Source organism: Homalodisca vitripennis, chromosome 2 (assembly GCF_021130785.1).
Source record: "Homalodisca vitripennis isolate AUS2020 chromosome 2, UT_GWSS_2.1, whole genome shotgun sequence".
NCBI lineage: Eukaryota > Metazoa > Arthropoda > Insecta > Hemiptera > Cicadellidae > Homalodisca > Homalodisca vitripennis.
The window spans coordinates 81595213-81617387 of record NC_060208.1 but is presented as its reverse complement, the minus strand read 5'-3'; the positions used below and the strand labels follow the sequence as shown (position 1 = coordinate 81617387).

Here is a 22175-nt window from a genome sequence, read left to right as displayed (position 1 = left end):
AATAGCGCAACACAAAATAAATTAAAAAACTGTATGATGGTGGAAAATAATCTTTTACGTACTGAAGAGAAAAGACCTTTCGAAACTAAAAATTAATTGCTTTAATTGTAAATGTCTATAAGTAAATACTTGTATTATGTAAGTACTGTATGTATTATAAACTAACTTACATGTTTACTGTACCTTAATTTATTTGTTTAATAAATTTCACTAAAGCTTAACATTACTCATGCACTAAAATATAATATTATCTGATTAATTTATGAAATATTGTAAATATTTATTACAGAGTTGTCATAGAGTTTTTATATTACCTCGAAATTTGGTGCTTTTTAAACTAGAAGTAGTATGTGATGGTTTTCATTATGAGAGTTTTAAGTAATAACAGTGTTTTGTTTATTTGTACACACTATAATTTGATGTTGCAGAAAACGCCTGAAAAATACATGTCAATGTATGGAAACATTATGTTTCATGGATCCAAGACATCTATGTTAGGACTCTCACTATCCTTTAAAGGTGTTAACATGTATTCGTGTTTGTTATGATGTAATTGCTGATTCGCTCTTGGCAGAAATCTGCGCACGTAGGGGCTGAAGAGGTCAGGGTTCATTGTTGCGGTGTTGGGAGTTCCGGTGAGTAAGGACACGATCAAGCCTGCCACTACTCCAGTCAGAGCGCCAGTGAGAGAGTAATAGTTGTAAGACAGTTGGTACAAGAGTGGCACAGAACTATCCGCGACCACGGGAGATCCTACCCCAGTATAGTTGAAGAGGCTTGAAGTACTGGAACTAGAACAATCATCAGTAAATTCTCATTAAACGTTTGAACAAAGTAAATTAACGAATTACCCGTTATTAAAAATGCATTTAAAGTATTACATGTTGAGTAAATAGGCATAGATATTACATAAAGTATTCGTTAGTTCAGATTAGTGGTAATAAGGTATAGAGAAAAAGTAACTGGAAGATCAAATAACCAACTAGCTAAGGGAATATAGAAGATAAATATAAATGTTTAAAGTTGTAAACAAATATAAAAGTCTTTTTCGATCAAATGAGTGGCACAGAACTATCCGCGACCACGGGAGATCCTACCCCAGTATAGTTGAAGAGGCTTGATGTATTAATAATCTTGATATATAATCGTCAAAACATTCTGATTAAACGTCATAATTAATTACAGCTGTGAATTACGCTTTTTATAGTTTTTTTAAGCTATATACATATAAATAAATATGTAACGCTAGGAATCGAAGAAATTCGATACTATAAAGAAAATAAAATAATAAAGTTAACACCACAATAATTTGAATACCTGAAACAAACACTTTACGTTCAGGTTTTAAAAATCCAAAACCACCTTAATTCGTAGATTTTCACCAATATTATTCGTAAGTAAAACTCTGGAAAATAACATAGGGCATAGAGAAACTGTTGTGTGGTATGTGGCCTCCTCAGAGAATCTTCCGAAAGAAATTATCAGAAACTTTAAAAAAAATAAAAGGAGGTCAATCTATTACTACCCATTTAAGGATTTGATAAGATGAGAAAAATAGTTCAAAATTATTTGGAACAATCCTTTCGAAAAATGGTGGTGTTTGAAGTTCTTGAATCGTTAAATATAATTTTTACAGCAAGCTATGTTAGTTCTTTTTTCAAGGATATTATCGACTATGGATGATTTGAAATTCTTAGAAATAGAACACTACGGAACGAGGGTCGGATTTTGTGTACTTCTAAAAGTGTTAAAACTTGAAGATGTGAAGTAAATAATACGCATACGTCTATGAAGGGTTATGTTTGTTCAAATTCATCTTTCGGAACACACATCACTACATTTTAGGAAAGTGTATTTTCCAGCGTTCAACTTTTTGTGTTTTTTCTTGATTGAACGTTACTTTGTCTAATATAGCAGTAGTATTTATTTTGTCGAATCTTAAGATTTTGACTGCATCATCTAACGAAAGGATCGATAAAACTCTGAGTTTCCCTTATTAAGTATTTGTGGGAGGATTTTTTTTCTATAGACCATCCTCGCAACAAGAGCATTGGGAGGACATTAATTAGTCAAATTAATTAGTGTCAAATTAGTTACAAATGTACAGAGTAAAGATACACTGGATACTGTTTTATAATTTTTAGAAACGATTTTTAAATGTATTGAAGGAAGGCAAGTCTCCGGTTGTTGCGAGTTTATATGATAACAATGACTTCAGCTTAGTAACATATCCTTCAACTTTTAAAGGCTTCTGTCAGTATTCCATACTTTATAGTATTCCTTATGGATAAAGACCTTTAAAAATGGATTCAAGTGCTAAAAATAAACAGAGACTACTAAACTAACATTCATTGACGTAGCTGATTGAAATTAATGCAAATCTGTACTCTGTGTGTATTTTTATATTACCAAAGTCTTGCATAAAAATCTCAATAATATATCTGCACTTCTATAAAGTTTATTCATTAGTAGTGTGCAGTTTACATTAGACAATTTAGAGGTTTCACAATATGAAAAAGAAATAAAATTTTAAGAAGTGAGAGATACCTATTATATTTCTTTGGCAAAAATATATAGTTTCGAATGCGCGTTCATAGTACTCACTTAAAATTCTCTCTTATACTGGCAGGACAGTTGTCTATACTAGTGACTTTTCCGTGGAATTGAAGTTTTCCATCCAAAGCATATAATTGAGCGTTTATGATCACCCAACTGGATACCAGCAAGCTAGCAATTGCTGATGCTATGGCACCCTAGAATACAATAAAGCAATATAAATTTTCTAATAAATAATAATAAAATATTTTGGAACAGATGATTCTTAATACATCATTACTATTAATCATTCTAAAAGAAATAGCTTTAAAACAATTTTCAAATCATATTATGGATTTTATCTACACTGAAAATTATAGATAATAATCCGCATAGTTTTTTTATTAAAGAGATAATACACATTTATTTTAACAATCAAAAAGAATTTTGATATTAACATGGTACTTGAAATATTTTTTTATTTTTATAAACGTAACCCAATATTAACTTTACTGTTACTTAGAAAATTATATATTATGTATTTACTCTAGATATTAAGTAACTCCAGGTATTAAGTGTTTTTTTAGAGTTAGTAAAGGTGACACAACATGGTGGATTCCGGACTTACACGAGTCACAACGTTCTAATATGATTCGTTTATTTTAACCTAGCTTGTAATTATGAGTTATGTTAGTTAATTACCTGAATAAGAGATCAGATTGCTGATCTCGAAACGTGGTGTTACTGTTTTTTTTGGATCACTGAATGGTAAATGCCCAGAAATAATCCTGTTTCCTTCACTATGTCTTTTGTAAGTATTACAAAAAGTTAAAGTTTGATTGTAAAGTTGTAGTATATTGATTTAGCTACATTAATATACTAGAAAAGTACACAGACAGTAGATATACTCAAAGAGATCAGATGTCAAAACTACCTACTAGTAAATTTCATCAAGAGTTCAATAAGTTATCAGCTTACCTTTGAATTTACACATGGAAAGAATATTCCAAGTGTAAACAGAGACAAAGTCGCCCCATATGCAATACTGATCATACTCACTGTCACCTGCAATAGTCAAAGTCAACCGTTAATTTTTGACTAAGAAACATTACGATAACATTACCTTAGACATTGCACATTAGCACTGAGGTAACTTAGTATTTAATAAATGAAAACACAATCGATAAATATGTTACTAATTGCTAAACTCGAGAATGGCTGAAACGATTCGGCTTATTTTTCAAAATATTCATTACAGTCGTTTAAATAGTTTGAGATTATCTTTTACTGGAATAAATTTTCATGTGTACCTGACCTATGCAAAAACACCTTAAAAGACATGGAGCTTTACAACGTTTCCTGATCGTCTTTGTGAAGGGAAGAGAAAGAATTTGGAAGCAGCCAGGGTGAGAAGTCCTGCGTCATGACGGCGACAGAGCCCACCGAAAGCCTATAAACAAAAGACAGGGTGGGATTGATTGGGGATAGAGGAAAGAGTGGCATTATATTGCTAATTGTAACTGGTACGAAACAGTATAACATAGTCAAAAACACGGTCAAAGAAATATCTTTAATGAATATCTTTTAGTGATGAAATGATATATTTAAACCGAGTTACTTACTATGTATGTCAGTATTTCAGCTGGACGGTTATTATTTGTTTAATTTTGTATTAAATAACAGTATTATTGATCGATTAAGCTAAATATTATAGATTAACAAAAATATATATTTGTCACCTACTTGAACGTCATTTGCCAGTTCCTGCAATCACCTCCTCTCGATCGTCCACCCCCTCACCATTCTTCATTACATTTTGGATAAAACGGACTTTAAACTACAAACCTAAGTTCTGTAAGAATCTCACCTGATAGATGGTCCCTAGTTTCTCAATTACAGCGACCAGCGATGAGCAAATTATGCATAAGATGACGATAATTGACTTGATAATGGTGGACTGTTTGGTTTCAGAGTGTTTTACTCTGGGATAGAACACTTCCATGAAGTCTTTATACAATATTCCTCCCACAGCATTAAGCCATGCCGATAGTGAACTGAAACATAACTTACAATGAACGACCAGTTATAATTAACTTAAAACTTAAGTAGAATTCAGGCCAATATTGCCTATATTTTATTGATAGGGTAAACGCTACTAGGATATCGGGAATTACCTAAATCGGAAGATCATAATTGCAATAAGTAGAATTTTCAGAACGGAAATGTTTATCTTTGATTGTGATAACAATGCAAACTCTACTATGTCGCGTAAAATGTGATTGTTTCGAACCATAATGCTTCTAGCGCTGATCCTGAACAGTAGCAATTGGCAATTTTATTTCACTTTTGAATCTCTTAAAATATACACTTAAATAGTATATACCATAAAATGCCTACTTCAGATTCAAAATTATCATAGGGCCCATTAGCACAATTATTAGTGCTTTAACAGCACTGTGGAATATTTCTACACTCTAGCCTAAAATAGGTTCGTGATATATAAATTGTTAGTGCTATTCATTAAAATATCACGGATTTTGCAGAGAAATTGGGACATTTCAGTGTTACTAATAATGACTGTAAATGTTCAGTTATTTTGTAATGGACTAGGATATCGGAATATCCTTCAGTGACCATCACTTAAAGGTAGTGTCTGTAACGGTAACCTGTACCGAGTACTTTCGGCTTGTGGTAACTTGTAATCTCTGTACATACGAATAATGGAACAAAAAGTGTTTTTTATAGTAGTCCAGACGTGATCAGATGTCACAGTAGTACGTAAATTGCCGAGGTCTTAGCAGTTATTTACAGTTTTAAATTGTTGTTATTCGTTGTCACTACGAGGCAAAACCACCCTGAGGAGTCTGGCGATTGCGTGTTAAAACGAACAGTTACCGGTTACAGCGAATTAACAAAACTTGCTCAATTTAAAATTTGATAGAAACTAAACACTTTAATTAATGATTTATAAAATTACACACCCAAGATAATGTTTAAACTCAAGACTGTAACCAATGCCGAATATTGTGGACCACACAGTCAAGAATAAAAGTTAAGATGGTAATTTAATAACATTTCCGTACTATTTGTAAATTTATTTAGCAGAATTAAAATTACGATACACGTGTGTTTTATAAACATTTGGTCTTACATAAGTTTCCGAGTTATGAATTTTCCAAGTTGAAGTTTGGTTGAGGTGGAACCCCCCTGCTAGTATAAGAGGGTTTTTTTTCTTAACCCCCAACACTCCGATGTTTCAGGCACCCCCCCCCCCCCCAGGGAAGATTTCTGAGTGCGCAATGGCAAGAAAGGAAGGTTTTGCATGTGTAGCGTAATTGTGTGATAGTCATGTAATTTTACCTGAGAGCTGCACTCATGACTCCAGACATGAACAGTCCCGCGAGTCCAGGATAGTCTCTACCAACTTCCATCACGTACAGGGGCACCATTTGATTGGCCTTGGTGATGACCTGAACAAACAAAAAATAACATATTAATTTACGAGTATATTCTTTCCGGATAGCAGTTGCCCCGGAGGATTCAGCTGACCACCACGTACTACTTGCCTGCTGTAAGTCATCAACTGGCACTATGTACAGAAACTAGCTTATTAAAATATCTTATCTTAATGAAAAATAAACGAAATATGTCTAAAAGCGCCATAAACCTGTTAAAAGTAATGTAATTATTTTTATATGGCCTAAAGGCTTATATGTTGTTTATATATTAAAATCCGAGAAATTTTTAACTTGTTAAAGAAAATTCTCAAAAGAATATATTAGTTATCGCCGCGGATTGCTTAGACTACAACAAATAGAGCAATTCTAGAGTCTCGTAGGTCACAAGTAAGTCAAACAGAACTAAAATAAAAGGGGTTATGATTAGGTTTTTTTTTTGGATGAATAGGAATGGATTTTGGAATAGGAATAGTCCCCTACTTTGAAATGTACCAATAATTAAATTATATTTCTATTTAACTCTGTAAAACTTTAATTATTAGATTATATTATATAGATTGATGATGTAGCATTATTTTAATTTTATGGCCTTCATCTAAGTTTTACTCCACAGTAAACCTGCTGCCACAAATGTATTTGTAACATTTATTAAATTTAATTAATTAAATAACAAACATTAATTGAAGTCTGTATGTTAAATAATCTCTCAGGAATTCTGTTTGGTTTCGAAACTATAATAAAGTGTATAAAACACTGTAATTTTTAATGAATATAGATATATTCTCTGAATCACTATAATTTTATTTTTATAGACATTATGTTTGGGTGCTACGCAATCTAGCGGTCTGACAGAACGTTACTGCCACATGGATAATCGGATAAAACGGTTCCCTTTAAGCTCTGGGGAAACATAAAATTGATTATGTTCCAAACTATGTTATAACCAGTTACAAGCATCAATTGGTTAATCTCAAGTAAATCAAGAAAAATAAACTTAACATCTAGAAAAGTTGTCAACTTACTCCAGATGCGACAGGATCACACTGATGGTATCTCGCATACAGAACTACGCCTAGGCAATAACACAAGCTGTTTATCACCACAAAACCAATGGTGCTGTAGAATAGAACCCTGAAATAAGAGTATTATTGTTAGATATTATTGTAATTAAGTATCAAGAAACTTTTTGGATAAAGTCCATATTGCCAATAAAATACAATAATCCGTACAATTCTTTGTTTGAAGATTATTTTTGACGATGGAAGGATTGTGAAGGAAACAGGATTTTTCACTGAACGGTGGAAAATGTACGGTTATATTATGTAGATTGTATTATTATTATTATAACAGAGTTCTGAGCACTTACCGGTGTGTAACAAGTTATTTATAACTGCCAACAGAAAGAAATGATTCCGTGCGGATGAAGGCACACTATTAATTAATATAATTTTTACTCTGAAGTCAGATCAAATAACATAGAAAATAACGTATTAAAAGTTATAATATTGATAAATAGAAAATAACACATCAAACATTGTAATACTGAAATAACGTACTAAAATAAGAGGTTGGTGTATTATTTAAAATTTACAAGTATAAAATTGTTCCTGATATAAACAGAAACAAATAAAACAAGTTTCACAAAACTATTAATTGTTTCATAACTAATTTTACTACGCGTATTTTCGGTACATATTTGTTACCAATACATCCTTGTTACTCTCCCATTCCTACAAGAAAACATTTGCGTAAGATCTACCAGATTTATGACCGTTTAACCAAGGACGATTCTGTCTATTCTTACTCTATTGTAATCATCATTTTGGCTATTTTTACAATACCTGTGAGACGCGAATCGTCGTAATTAATGAGCTTTTCTTATATTAATACTTGAAGCATGAGGATTGTATATCATATAAAATAATTTTCATGTCGATAAAAAATTACCTAGCTTCTGATTGGTTGAGAATAGCATCTCGGCGTGTTTCTGTGTCGCATAAATTGTACAATCTAAGTTTTACGTATACGTTTTTTAAGTTTCAAAATTTAAACTGTATTGAAATAATGTAAACACATTTAAAACTTTGATATAAATAAATATCTTTATTCTTCTCATGAAGTCGTACTTACAAAACATATTTAAGTCTCAAACAATGGGATAATAAAATTATACATATTCTAAGATCCAGGCTGGCCCAAAAAGGAAAATAATAGGGCCCCAAAGGCTAGCCCATCAAGGGGTTCCATCATAATAGTTATAAATATTAAAAATTAAATTAATTCAGGAGCATTAGTTTATAATTAACAACTCTAATGTGATATAACACACAAAAAATAAAAACAAAAGATGTGCTTTTATGCCAAACCTTATACATTTATTTCAATGTAAAAATCTACAAACTGAACTAATTAAATAGCTCAGAAACAAAACAAAATACTAGACCTTTTTGTATTTAATAAAAATAGAACTAATTACAATAATCAAGTATAACATACAAAAAACAAAATACTTTCTGTTCATAACAAAATGCCTAAATCAATCATATTTTACACGCACTCACGCACGCACGCACGCACACACGCACACACACACACACACACACACACACACACACACACACACACACACACACACACACACACACACACACACACATATTTCGAGTTAGCTGTTGACAGCCATATTCATAAAAATAGTTCATACTGAAACGCAAATGTAGACCTACCAGCTAGCACCCTTCTTTAGTAAGTAGAGAATGGTGAAGAAAACTTACCACTTGGTGTGTCTGTACGTGGGGACGGACAGGAACTTCTGGACGGACCCGGGGTTGGCCACCAGTCCAGTCAGGTAGTTACACGTGTAGCCGATTACTACAGTCCACACAGTGTTACGTGCAGTAGGATCTAGGTAGGTCCAGGCTGAAACAATCAGTTGATGTATGGATACTGGCAAATTTATATGGAACAGGTAGCACAGAAAAGTAAATTATTATTACTATTTTTTAAATTATGAAGTACAAGGTAATTGTACGCCTTACCGTGTTTTGCTTAATAAGCTCCATTGAGTGTGTATGCAAAATTACAAGAGTGCAGCTCAATTCATTAGGCTAGATGTGTTACTAATTGTCTGTTTTGCCAGAAACTGACATGGTAGTGATATTTTGAGGTACCTTTTCATTTATTTCTAATTCGGATCAGACACAACTTTCCTCTCCTAGCTTACTACCACCAACATTTCTATTAGGATCTCTATTAATTGCTTCTTTACCAACATCTTAAATTTCTCCCTCAATTGGAGAGTTAGTAGTTGAATGGAAATACGTACCCTGAGCGTGAGCTGATTAAAAAAAAAGTATCAAGTTGTAAAGTCATACAACTGTTTTCTTCTTTTCTTCCACTTTTTTTGGTTATCTGCACCGCACAGCCTCTTACGTACGTCAACCTTATTTTTCGTTCAAACCAAAAGAACTGTGATACACGATAGATTTTTCTATACACTAAAAAAGTAATAAAAAATCAAATTTTACGTAAATCTTATCGTAAAAAAATGTTCAATAAACAATAAAAACAATAGTAGTAATAGAATAATATCAGTAGTGAAAACACTACATACTGACTATGTACTGGATGCAAACTGCAGTGTGAGAGAGAAAAACAATATGAGCTGATATATTATGGTTATGTCCGTGTACTTCTGCTAGACTCTCGGCTGTCACTTCTTGAATACAGACAATGAATCACGAAACTGTAACGCAGCAGTCACTATGGCGCGATCAATTCCCGCCCTTTTTGTAACATAGAGAGTCAATAATAATTATATTTTGATTTGTTTGGCATTTCCATACATATAATTTGTCTTGGCATTACATAATTCTCAAAATAATAATAAACTTGAATTTTTGTCCAGGTTAAATTTGTTTTCCCTAAAATGTTGCTGTCCTCAAATATTGGCCGCTTTGGGCCCGGGCTCATACGGCCTATGCCTAATCCCTGTAAACTCATGGCAGGGAATAGTATTTGCGAACCATGTGGTACCTAAACAAGATGTCCAGAATTTGCTTACATTGGGAACAAAATGGGTGTAAAAGAGAATCCTCCGGGATGCTCCCTGCCCATTGTTTTCTAGTCCGAAGACACAAAGGACTGAAACGAGTTGGCAGGAACGAAGAGCTATGTGGATCGAAAAGTTACGAAAGTGAATGGAGTGGTGACATGGAGAAAGGAAATCTTACCTAACCCTTTTATTTTTTATAGTTAGACGTTATCTCTAGTAATTTCCAAGCTTAACTATTCAAGGTGGGTCCATTTCAAAAATGGAGCTTTCTGATGGCGACTTGGATCACGATTGAACCAGTCGCTTCTAATCCAGTCTATAAAATGTGGTAAGGATAAACAGTAAGGCTTTGTATAGTTATTGCTTAAGTATTAACACACTTAGTATACAAAAACTACTTCCTACTAGTATAAAAAAAACATCCTGAAGATGATCTGTAATCGATATGCATCTATCCAGGGTTACCAATGTCTGCTTACCTTAACAGAGTTCTGACATCGAAACCCAAAAGGAGATATAACGTGGATGGATGATACCTGTAAGATAAATCAATTCGAGGAGTCCTTGAGAACTGAAGTAACGGTGAAGGAAACCAGCGGATCTAAGAGTACCTGATCCCTTTGTCCGTGAGTTTTTTTATCCTTAATTAAACTGATATGGTTTAACTATATGAAAATTAGCAAATTTCCTTCATACATGAGACTTGTCATTCATATAACATATAATTTTTCAAAATAATCCTTAATGTAGAAGCTGTATTTTCATTATACGTGTCATAAATTGAACATTTCTTAACGTTCAGCAGAATCCTATAGTACAATGATGGTAAATTATCTGAGGTGAATAGTAATAAGTATAAATTATTTTATTTTATAATTAATCAACCACTACTTACTTGAATAGCTCTAGCCTTGCTCCTTGTTGGTTTATTCTTAGAACCTCTCGTGGGCCACCGAGTTTCCAACATCCCACCACAACGACAAAAATTGTTCCGAGAAATGTGAACACGTTCTGTATGGTGTCGGTCCACATTACTGCTCTGAGCCCTCCCTAGAAACATGTATCTGTCAACACAAAATATTTTATTTTGACCATAATTCAATGGACTTCAGGAACTCACTATTATTATTGTTTTACAGTCTAACAGTGTTTTTATTATTGGCTGATCGTTTAGCGAGGTATCTCCTGCCAGTTGATGAAATAATTCAATTTCTGCCTGTTTGTAGGAATTTCTGCCTATTTAACTGTCGAAAGAATTTATCCATAGGGTTGAAATGTGTTGTGCAACTTCACCTCTAAAACAAAATTGAACATTATAAACATCAGTCATAAGTGATAACATTGTACTCAGAACTTACAATTAATAATATCTATCAAGCACGTAAATTCATTTACACATTTTCCTTGGATCGTGCTGTGTTTAACAATTGTGTAAAGTCATTTATAATTTTCGGTAACACATATATAAGTACCAAAGCTTGTGATATTCATTTCAGTTTTCTATTTTTGTATGCGTCTTCAACAATTATGCGTAAAAAGAAAGAAAAATCACTCAAGAGACTGGTGTTTAAATATCCGTTGAAAGTATGCAAAACTACCAACACAGCTTATTTTCTTTCGAAATTCAAATTCTGCTGAAGAAACTAGTATGAGCTTCTCTGACTATCGTTGTGACTTATATTTTATAACTGTCTAATGATTTTCTGAAGGCAGAAAATAATTAAATGGTTACATTCCGTGTATAATGTGTCCCTGAGTTTTCTTATTAACATAATTATAGATTCTTTTTATATACCATATATTTTTGTTACTGTAATTTAAAAAATTTACATTACTGATCCACCAGTTTTAAAACAATTTGAAAGTGTTGGTTGGGCAACAACGGGCTTTGGTTGAATTTAAAATACGAAGTATATGTCGCATTATCTTCTAGGGATTTCGGTTAATACCACGAAAAATTGCTAACAAATTTTGGAATTTAAAATATTTATGATCTATATGTTTCGTATTTTGCGTCGTTGAAGACAGTTCATCTCCACTATGAAGCGAATTGTTGATTTTATTTGAAGATATAAACACGTAAACAAATTAATAAATTATACATCCTTTATATACTAGATAAAAATATAGTAAACGGGAACAGGATATCAAAATACATCTAAAAGTACAACTATTTACGTGTAGAAATAAAAATAAATCTGACTTACAAAGGTAGTATAAAACAGACAACATATACTGATGATCCATATGCACACATGGACTGATACGCCTGTAACTGTTACAAAGATGGATATTTTAGCAATTTTATCAGTTTTACTAATGATGTCAATTACCATTTAACAAAATAATTCTTAAATTTAATTTTACTGTAGAGAATTAAAAAAGTTAGGAATCTAATTTTATGCAGTGCGTCATCATACATTATAAAGCTATATTTGGTATTTAATTTTTGTACTGAGTCATCGAAACTAATTGATCAAATTTTCTACTAAAAAAATTTGATAAATTGAAAGACAAATCCTAAATATCTGGAAAAACTCTTCATTCGTGATATTGTCTCGCATGTTTCTCTGGAAAAAAATACAGAACAACTTTTATTGAGGCCTCAGCTACGGCTAGCTGATTCCTATCATTTCCAAACTTTAATACAAATTATACAATATCAATACAAAATATTTTTAAGCAAAGACTGGTTGTTACATAGCCTTGTACATTATTTTACTTTAAACGTAAAATAAATGTGTTAGGATCTCATGTTATCATTAAATATTTAATGGAGAAAAATGAAGCAATACAATATCGAAAATACAATAATTAAAATTATTTTTTTTTCAGTGTTCAATAAAGTTTACCAAAATAGAGAAGAGATTGATTTCAGGAGGTAAGCTAGCATATTAGGCTGATATAATACGAGTATACCTAGAAATACAGCTTATGTTTTAACATATATTAAAGTTGTATGATATTTCTTTTGTATTGAAAACCGCGAGATAAAGTTTTTATAAATTTAACCAAACTATATTCGTAAATTCACACGCTGAGCTATGGAAATTATATTTATTATTATAAGAGTTTATTGATTTGTGCCGCAGTATCTAAAACCATTTTTAATATACATATTTTATATTAATCGAAGTTTCGTTCACTAGATTTGCCTTAATGGCTTTGTAATTTATAATTTTAATCTTATGAGAGTATTTTTTTTAGTTTGAAACAAAATGTTGCTAATGGGACAGTTGTTCTTAATCCAATAACCAACCGAATAACAGTTGATTTGTTGTAACATCACTAAATAACAGCATATCACCTAATTTCTGTATGGTGGTTTACATTCCTTTAACTCTAAAGATCTGCCATAAAATAGTAGAAAAATATTCATAAGTAGTGCATAACTGGAAAATAAGTTGACTTTATCCTAATTTGTAATAATAATTTAGTAATTATTTTACTAAATAATACAAAATTTTAACTGAACTCATTGTATACCTATATTGCAGTATTTTAATCAAAAGACATTAAATGAATAGTTCTAATTGTAGACGTAATTTTACCTTGATTGAAAGCAAGAGCTGGAACGAATAACACAACCGGCATATACACCACCTGTAAAATTAAAACATGCTGGTTATTAAATATACTTTTATAATTTAACGTGAATCACAATCGCAGAATTTACACGAAGGAAGAGGCATAGTATAAGACAAATTATTGAAAGAAAATAGAGAGCTAAACGTTTCATAATCTTTTACTTTTTTGACGCCGGATACAAATGTATCTTGTTATGGATGTGTAATGGCCTAAACTTTCGTACAGGTTCTTTTCGTTTAAATAAGATAACATTTATTTTATATAGTTTTCTGAGATCTTTATGATATCATAGAGTTTAAAAACAACAAAGTATTTGATTGGTTGCACGTTGTAAACTCTGGGTGAGGCCGACATTACACGCATTACTCATATATTTGTCTAAGTTACTCTATGTTACCAAAGACTTTGGTCAAAGATAAATGATATTTCAAGGTGTAATATTGGACTGTGTGTGGCTACCCAAAACAATAAAACTGATGTCTGTTTTATCAACATAGTTTATTATGATTTTCTTAGTGGGTTTTCTTATAGATACTCTTCAAAGACGTAGTAGATTCTTATCAGGCTATGAGAATAAATATATTTATATAAACACTCGTATGGAGAAAATTGCATATATTATAATATCTTATGTGTTGTTTTGTGGCATCTGTACCGTTAGTTAGTTCCATTTTATATAATGCAACATTTCACAACCTAGTTAGCCAGTACAACTTAATATTATTTTTTATCCAATGTTCCCGAACTAAATTATCGACGGACTAACTACCTAATTGGCACGCGTATGAATATTTTATTGTAACCCTTCGTAGCAGCCCAACTACGTGACCGATTTCACCTCGCGCACTATGTCCGTAAATAAAATTTATATTTCCGTATTATTAAATTAGCCCTTTGATGCCAAACATATAAAAATGAATGTAACGTAAAGTAAAGTTATAAATAGTAAAGTAACTTACCCTTGAAGATCTTTTATTTGCTTGATTGAAATGGATACAAGTTGTGGCGTCGTCCTTCTGACGAGCACGTTGTCGTGATAAGTTTTTTGTCTCATTAAATGGCTAATACCGTCCCGAATTTGTTTTAGGCGAGCTCACGTATTATTTGAGTAGATGGCTACCACTTTCATAACTTCTACTCCTCGTCTAGTAATTACCGACTAGAAATAACCCTTCTTAGACTACAGCTTCAATGTCTCGTGCCAAGACGCCGACGTACGGGTTGTGAATCTACATATTGCGAAGGGAAGTAAAATCTTAAAGTTTTATAAAGTAAAATATCGTAGGCATAATTCCATAGAACATTGGATATTTTAGGCCCACCTATCAGATATACATTTTTAGTTCTTGTACTCTAATTGGCAGCAACGTGGAAAGGCATACATTTAATTTACCAACTAAAAGTGGTGCTTGTAAGTTTCATTAGTTGAATTGAACTTATAAGTAAACTTTGAAATTCGAGTATTTATTACTACGACCTCAGAAGTCACCACCCCCATGTGTTATCATCATTCGGTACACACTTAATCTTTTTCCAAATATTATTAATATTTTTGGTTTCTCTAATACTGTCACAAGACAACTGCGACTCCTTTATTGGTAATAACCTTTCAATTTTTGGCAGTTTATGTATTACACCTATATAATAAAACTCTACCGATGAATCTGTCATACTTTTGATGTGTTTTTCCTACTAGGGAGTCGGTGATCGTACTCTGAAGTCGTAACCCTAACAAATAAAATTATCTTTTCAGTAGTATAACATCTTACAATAATATTTTGAATTATTTGTACCACTTTCGCATACTTTAGAGTTTTAATAGTGAATTAGTTTTGTGTAGTAATTTGAATTTCTGAACTTTCAGACACAATACAAATTTTATGATAGTTTTACTGTATAAAATAGTTCATTATGGTACGCTGCAAGTAATGACGAAAACTCACCAGTACGCAAGAAAACATCAATGTGCCCAGGATCCTGACGCTGTTATCGAACCTCAGCTCCAAATACTAAAAAATTAAAAACATAATTCGCAATTACATTGGTAAAAAATAAATATAGATAAAAACAAGAATAAGTTGTCACGTACAAAGAAATAATGTTCCCACTACAAAAGATTGATTCAAATGCATTAGCCAAGCTAAACTAACATTCGTGATTCTGTAACGTTTTCGCAGTAATAACAGGTAATACAGTTCATATTAAAATTTAATTTTAACTTTTTGAGAAAATAAACACTGGCTGTAAAACAATGCATTATAGTTGAATTAACCTTTACTGGACGAAGTAACAATTTTCTCAAATTAGTATTCCAGTCTCAACATCGTTGAATTGTAAACGAGAGCTGCAAATGAATTAAATATAAAGCGGAACATGTTTTCATGCTGTGCAATATTTAGTCCAAGGTGTAGATGACATTATCAGTTATTGAGACCCCCCCCCCGCTTCCTAAATCAAAAACTATAATCTCTTTCAATTGAGTTAAGACTTTTGACAGTTATGGTATTTGTTTTTTTTTTGTAGACATTTGCAACTGAAACATTCTTTCTTAAAGTTTAGTTTCTTAAAGAAAAACCCGATAGCGCTCTCTTGTAAATATCGAAACGATCGCTATCGTTAGACATAAATAACGTATTACATAAAAATTTCTGGAGTGGGGCTATAAAAAGAAGAACGCTACCTCCCACAACGTGACCGAATCACCGGAATAAGCCCTTCATCATAAGCACATATCTGCTGCGTATGCTTTAATGTATGCTGTTTAGACAGCATATTTAATTATTTAATTACGGTCACCATGCACTTTACCACAGCCATATCTTATATGGACTGCAGCTCTGGAGCCGCGCGCAAGGAAGTGATAACGTCTTGATTCTCCAGAAAAATCCTGGCGCATTATTACATCAGTAGACCAATTGAGACCTATATTTTTTGAATTGGAATCTATGGTAATCTCTGATTGTATATCCTTATCAGCTTTTTTTATGTTAGAGATAACCTGGACCTCTTTTCCGTGAGTTATAGACACTGCCACAACACCCGCGGGAGGTTGAAACTCAACATACAGTAAGGTCGACTAAGCCAAAATAAGAAATGCTTTCCTCTTCTAGATGATAGGCTATATTATGCCCAAATAAAGTGAAGGCGTTAGATCCTAGTGTGTTTAGGCGTGGTTGAGCCTCAACTAAAGTCATAGCTAAATATTTTGACCAGTCTCCGTAGAAGAATGTTTTGATGTTGAATGGTACACATAAACACCAACCCGCCGCCATCTAAATTAGTTTGTTTCATTCATTCTTGGTGTATTTTATTTAGCTTCGCTGGGCAGAAATTAAAAAGACTTCAAGGTATCTTTGCCACATTGTATTTTACACCATATGTGTGTTAAGTTTTGTATTAATATTGCTTTGTTCAAAGTTGAAGCTAAAATTGAAACAATCCTAAAATATTTTATAAACTACATTCTTACCTGGAAAATCGAGTGCAGTTGAAGGTCGAAGTAAACGGGCAGATAGAAAACACCAGCTATTATGGACACTGCTATAGAGGCCAAGTTTCCGAGAAGCACCTGAGTTCCATGCAAGTAAACCTCTACAGGAATACCCAGCAAAGCGATTCCTGAAATTAAACTGCAAAATACAATACATTTTTACATACTCTACTTAATTTTATACATCCCTACTGATTTAGTGGGGAGAAAGTTAGATTTCACACGTGACCGTAATCTCTAAATGTGAATTCGAAGATGCATTTTTAGTTAGATGTTTAATAATTTGCAGAACACTGATGAGGAAAATTCTCAATATTTCCACATTAATGTAATCTTAATACTTTCAAACATGAAGAATTTCCTTTAATACAACAAAATTTGTTATAAGCATATACATTTTTTTGTAAAAAACGTGGACTTGATTTAGTTACAACTCATCCAACAATATGTTTGTAAACATATTCTCTTATAGCGGTTAAATTAGGTACATGTATAACATGAACCAGCCACCGTCTGGAAACCTTAAAAGTTATGGCATAAAAATATATTTAAAAATAAACGTTTGCCTGGAACTTTTAAGAAAAGTGTAAATCTATGTCATGAAATACCCAAGATAAATCCGCCATCTTGAAACGCATTATTGGCTAACAAACTGAACTAAGGTGTAAATACTTTATCTCTACTATTTTTAGTCTCAATGTATATAAATGTTTATGTAAATTTTGGGATATGGTAGTTTTTTATTTTAGGAGTCACGATCGGATAAAATGCAAAATTATCCCTGAAATTCCGTCATGACGGTGAGTAAAACAGGCAGATTTCATCTCATAAGTTATGTGCTGCAAAATTACATAACTGGTAATGATGTATTTACAACTGATTTGGTTAAATACTGAATTCCTTAATTTTTACCAAATTCCACGGAAATTTCAGTCTCCTTTACAATTTGAGTTAATATGGTATTTAAAACATTTACAAGAATATGAACATAATTCTTTGCTCTTAGTTAAGCTTTAGCAATATATAAACACTAATTTGAGATTTTTTTATTTAGAATGAGGTTGAATTAAATTTGCAAATTAAATATGCACAATTAACACATTGGTTTTGTCTAGAAGTTAGACAAATAAAATAGTCCAGGAGCAGAGAGCTAATTAGTTTTTATATCCATATACTCTGCTTTTTCTTGAAATTATTGAGGAATTTCAATTACAAAATTATTCTATTGTCAGCAACGCTGGTTTGGTGGAGTTATAAATGCATGGAAATAAAAAGAGTTAGACGTTTGAAACAAAGGTTTTCTCGTAACCTTTCAAGTTTTTGTCAAGTTGACACAATATCAACTGTTATATATGTAAATACCGGTTTTGCTGAAAGTGGCATTTTCGAGTCTTAATTTAGTTGTCTGAGTGATACGCGTAAAACTGTTATCTATGTGAAATTATTGTTATGAAAGCTATAGTCACTAATCACTGTTTTTTATTTTGCTTATACAATGAAAGCCGTCTATCGGCTCCTAGACTAAAAGAAAGTGATAGTTTGTTTAAAAAAATATTAATAAAATAAATGAATAATTAAATTATTGATTTTGACGTAATATATACAATCGTATTACTAAATGTATAATCTAGGATGGAACTTTCACATGTTCTATTTCATACAATTGTTTCAAATTATTAAAAATTATATTTATCATCCATAGGAATGTTTTGAGTTACTTACAGGGTTATTATATCCTGCAAACATTTTTTTCCGAATAGCAATGGATATATAATTACTACATTAAGGAATTTCCTATGTAAACATCTTAATGGATGTAATGATCTTAATGGATAGTTCTACTACGAACCTGGCGACAAAGGACATGGATGTAGGGAACACCCCCATAGTCTTCCCGCCCTGCATGTAATCCTTGAAGGTTTTCTGCTTGTTAAAGAAGGTGTAGTAGACGCCAACTAGGACAGAGAGCAGTAGCATGGCTACCACCACTAAATATTCTACACAGGAGAACATAATATTTAGTTCTGAGTTCATTTTTCTGCGCCTGAAAAAGGTGCAGGACGTTACCTATGAACAGAAGTGACTAGTAGAATACTATCTACACTAAAAATAACTGTAGATAGATTCAAGGCTTAATTCATTAGGGGTTTCCTATTATATTATTACTGAATTATAATAATTAATTTTTGTCGGTTAATGATTGTATGAACTTTTAATAAAATGGTTTGATGCATATTTAGTTGGAACATTACATGTCTCGCATCTAACAAGTACATTTCGGGGTGAAACTAGTTTTATTTAATGAGAGTTACGGGGAGATTGAGTGACTTGGTGCATTTTTATGCAGGTAATTCATAAACCAAATTAAATAATAAGTTAGGAAATTCTCCAAACCTAGCTGGACTCTAAAAAAAATACCAAAATATACAAAAGTATATCTCTATACTCGGTGTATGTAGTGGATAGTGACTCTTCCACAGTACGCGTTAAAAAAACTGGTTCTCCAAAACATAGTAAGTAATTATGTAATACGAACTGTCATTTCATAATGCTGCAGAAAACGACATTTTTTCAACTATAATTTTAATGCTAGACTCATAATTTCATTTTAAATTTCTATTTAAATTACAAGTTTGTTTTTTTTCACCTGGCCACAATACTTACTTGTAAAAGTGGCCAGGAAATTTCCAGATGAATTATGTATATATATAACTATGTAAAAATTAATTGGAAATAAATCATTACTTCATTTGTCTTTGCGTGGTGTTTTGTGCTCCTATTTCCTTCTCCTGCTCCAGGAAGTCAGTGTTGAAGTACAATCAGTCGTTATTATAACTATACTATACTACAGATATGTTATCCGCAGTAACTGAACAAGTACGCACCTTTCTGGTGCTATTATGCACCTTATCATCTTAAAAATGCTTTAATGTTCTGATAATGCTACCGCTTTTGAATGTGCTTAGCAATTATACGATTTTAATTGCATTCGCTGGTCTTCCTGCAAGGCAATCTTGAGAAATTCCAATATTCTTAGCTTTCCGTCCATGTACGTTTTAAGTTTGCGTAACCTTTATGCGAAAACACTTTGATTTGTTTCACGTAATAAACACCCCAGTTCATTATAATCTTAGTCCAACAACATCAAAATTCCTAAACTGTGGACAAGTTTCCTTGATCGGCATCTCCTTTTAAGCGGCACTAAGCTTTTTAATACGCTGTCTCACTCCTTCAAGTTCAAAATGCCGAGAAGCTTTTGAAAAAGTCATACAAACTCTTCTTTTGAACATCACTCAGGAATATTGAAACCATATATTACGGCTACCTGAATATAGAATATTTTAGTACATATATGTTTCAAAGTAGTTATAGTTTCTTTGAAATATCTATTTGTAGAAATTGAACCTATTGTACAGTTAAAAACTGCGTATAATAGAGAAATTTGAGTTCTCAGTTCACTATTGTCGTCGAAAATATACTTCAATCAAACCAATAGAGTCATATACGTGCAATGCCAATTAAATTACGTCCAAGGAAGCGGGTAACTGCTAGCAGTGCAGATATACAGGACAAAGTAGTCCAAATTCACTACTATATATATATATATATATACAGGGTGTCAATTAAGTCTGGAACCTCTTTTTTAATTTTTTAACCATAACAGAAAGAAATACCAAAGTTCACACGTGCTTACTGGTGATAGTAACGCACACATCTGCCCAATTACCGACCGGATAATCCCTTTGGGGGACGGTCCACAAGGAGTCAGACATAATTCTTAAATAGCAGCATAGGTCAAGTTTGGTATCAAATTAAAGGTCTTACTTAGCAGAGTACAATGCTGCAAACCGGACTTCAAAAGATGGATTCATTCAGTAGTTATAGCTATTTGAATTTTAAAACAATTGAACAATGTAAATTATTAAGTATTACAAGTAAACACCAATTTTTAAGTACCTGTGATCAAAGTAAGTGTTCAAAATGTTCCCCTGTCATCGTCTGGCAATGTCCTAGGTGGTTGTAAAAGCCATCCACTGCATTTTGAAGGTAGTCACAAGGAATATCTTGAGCTTCTTGGACTATGAGATTTCTTAGGTGCGCCAAATCTCTAGGCTTAGTACGATAAACTTTATCTTTGAGGTATCCCCAAAGAAAAAAATCCAGCGGAGATAAATCAGGGGAACGAGCAGGCCACTCTACTGCACCACGTCTTCCAATCCATCTGTGAAGGAATATTGTATCCAAGTATTCTCTAACAAGGAGAGCAAAGTGTGGTGGCGAATTAAATTCCAGAAACTAATACTTCGCTGTTAATAGCCGTGTGACACATAATTTTATTCAGAATTAAATTTTCTGCAAGTTTCTTTGTAAAAATGTGGGTCTTCAATGCCTATTTAACAAAATAATTGTTCGTTAAACCTTAAAAAAGTGTTTTCAAAATTATTTTATTTCTGTTTTTTGTAGTATAACAAAAAAACTAAATGAGATACAGCTATGAGATGAACTTTATTCAATTTCTCATCTAAAAATCCGTTAGAAAAAGTTGCATTCGCCTATAAATATCTCTTCATAAACACGCGGCAAATCATCATTTGACCTCCTGCACACAATTTTTGGTGAAATCTTCAATTGGCCATAACCCAGTAAGGAAGCATTTCCGGACCCATGTTTATATGAACTTTTTTCTTTATTTTTTATAGTATACAATCAGCTCAGAAAGTGCCGGTAACACTAACCGAATCACCCTGTATATACTGTATATATCATCTGGAGAAAGGCAAAATCAACTGAGGAACAGAAAAATACTAAGTCAGGAGTAATTTACAATTGTCATAAATATAAACTTTTTGTTCCTATTTTTTTATCGTGGCAAGAAGGCAAACACAACATTGGGTTCGGAAATAAATTTAACTGGAACTAGAAATGCTCATACAGGTGCAAACCTACGAAATTGCGTGCGAAGCTATGGGTAACTGCTATTGTTGTATAAATATAGAGATGCATATAATTATGGTATAGTGCATTCTTAGTAATCATTTTGTAAAGTTCT

General features: G+C 32.3%; 1 protein-coding gene across 1 annotated transcript in view; it reads right to left on the bottom strand.

The window, feature by feature from the left end:
• Nucleotides 1-22175, bottom strand: part of LOC124355698 — a 73018-nt gene that overhangs the window by 44945 nt on the left and 5898 nt on the right. The window contains exons 5-13 of the mRNA XM_046806857.1: nucleotides 18975-19122; nucleotides 17105-17264; nucleotides 13599-13650; nucleotides 8768-8912; nucleotides 7016-7124; nucleotides 5896-6005; nucleotides 4403-4589; nucleotides 2605-2753; nucleotides 587-791 (exon numbers count right to left, since the gene is read on the bottom strand). Coding sequence (XP_046662813.1) covers nucleotides 587-791; nucleotides 2605-2753; nucleotides 4403-4589; nucleotides 5896-6005; nucleotides 7016-7124; nucleotides 8768-8912; nucleotides 13599-13650; nucleotides 17105-17264; nucleotides 18975-19122 — 1265 coding nt within the window. The remainder of the gene's footprint in view (nucleotides 1-586; nucleotides 792-2604; nucleotides 2754-4402; nucleotides 4590-5895; nucleotides 6006-7015; nucleotides 7125-8767; nucleotides 8913-13598; nucleotides 13651-17104; nucleotides 17265-18974; nucleotides 19123-22175) is intronic.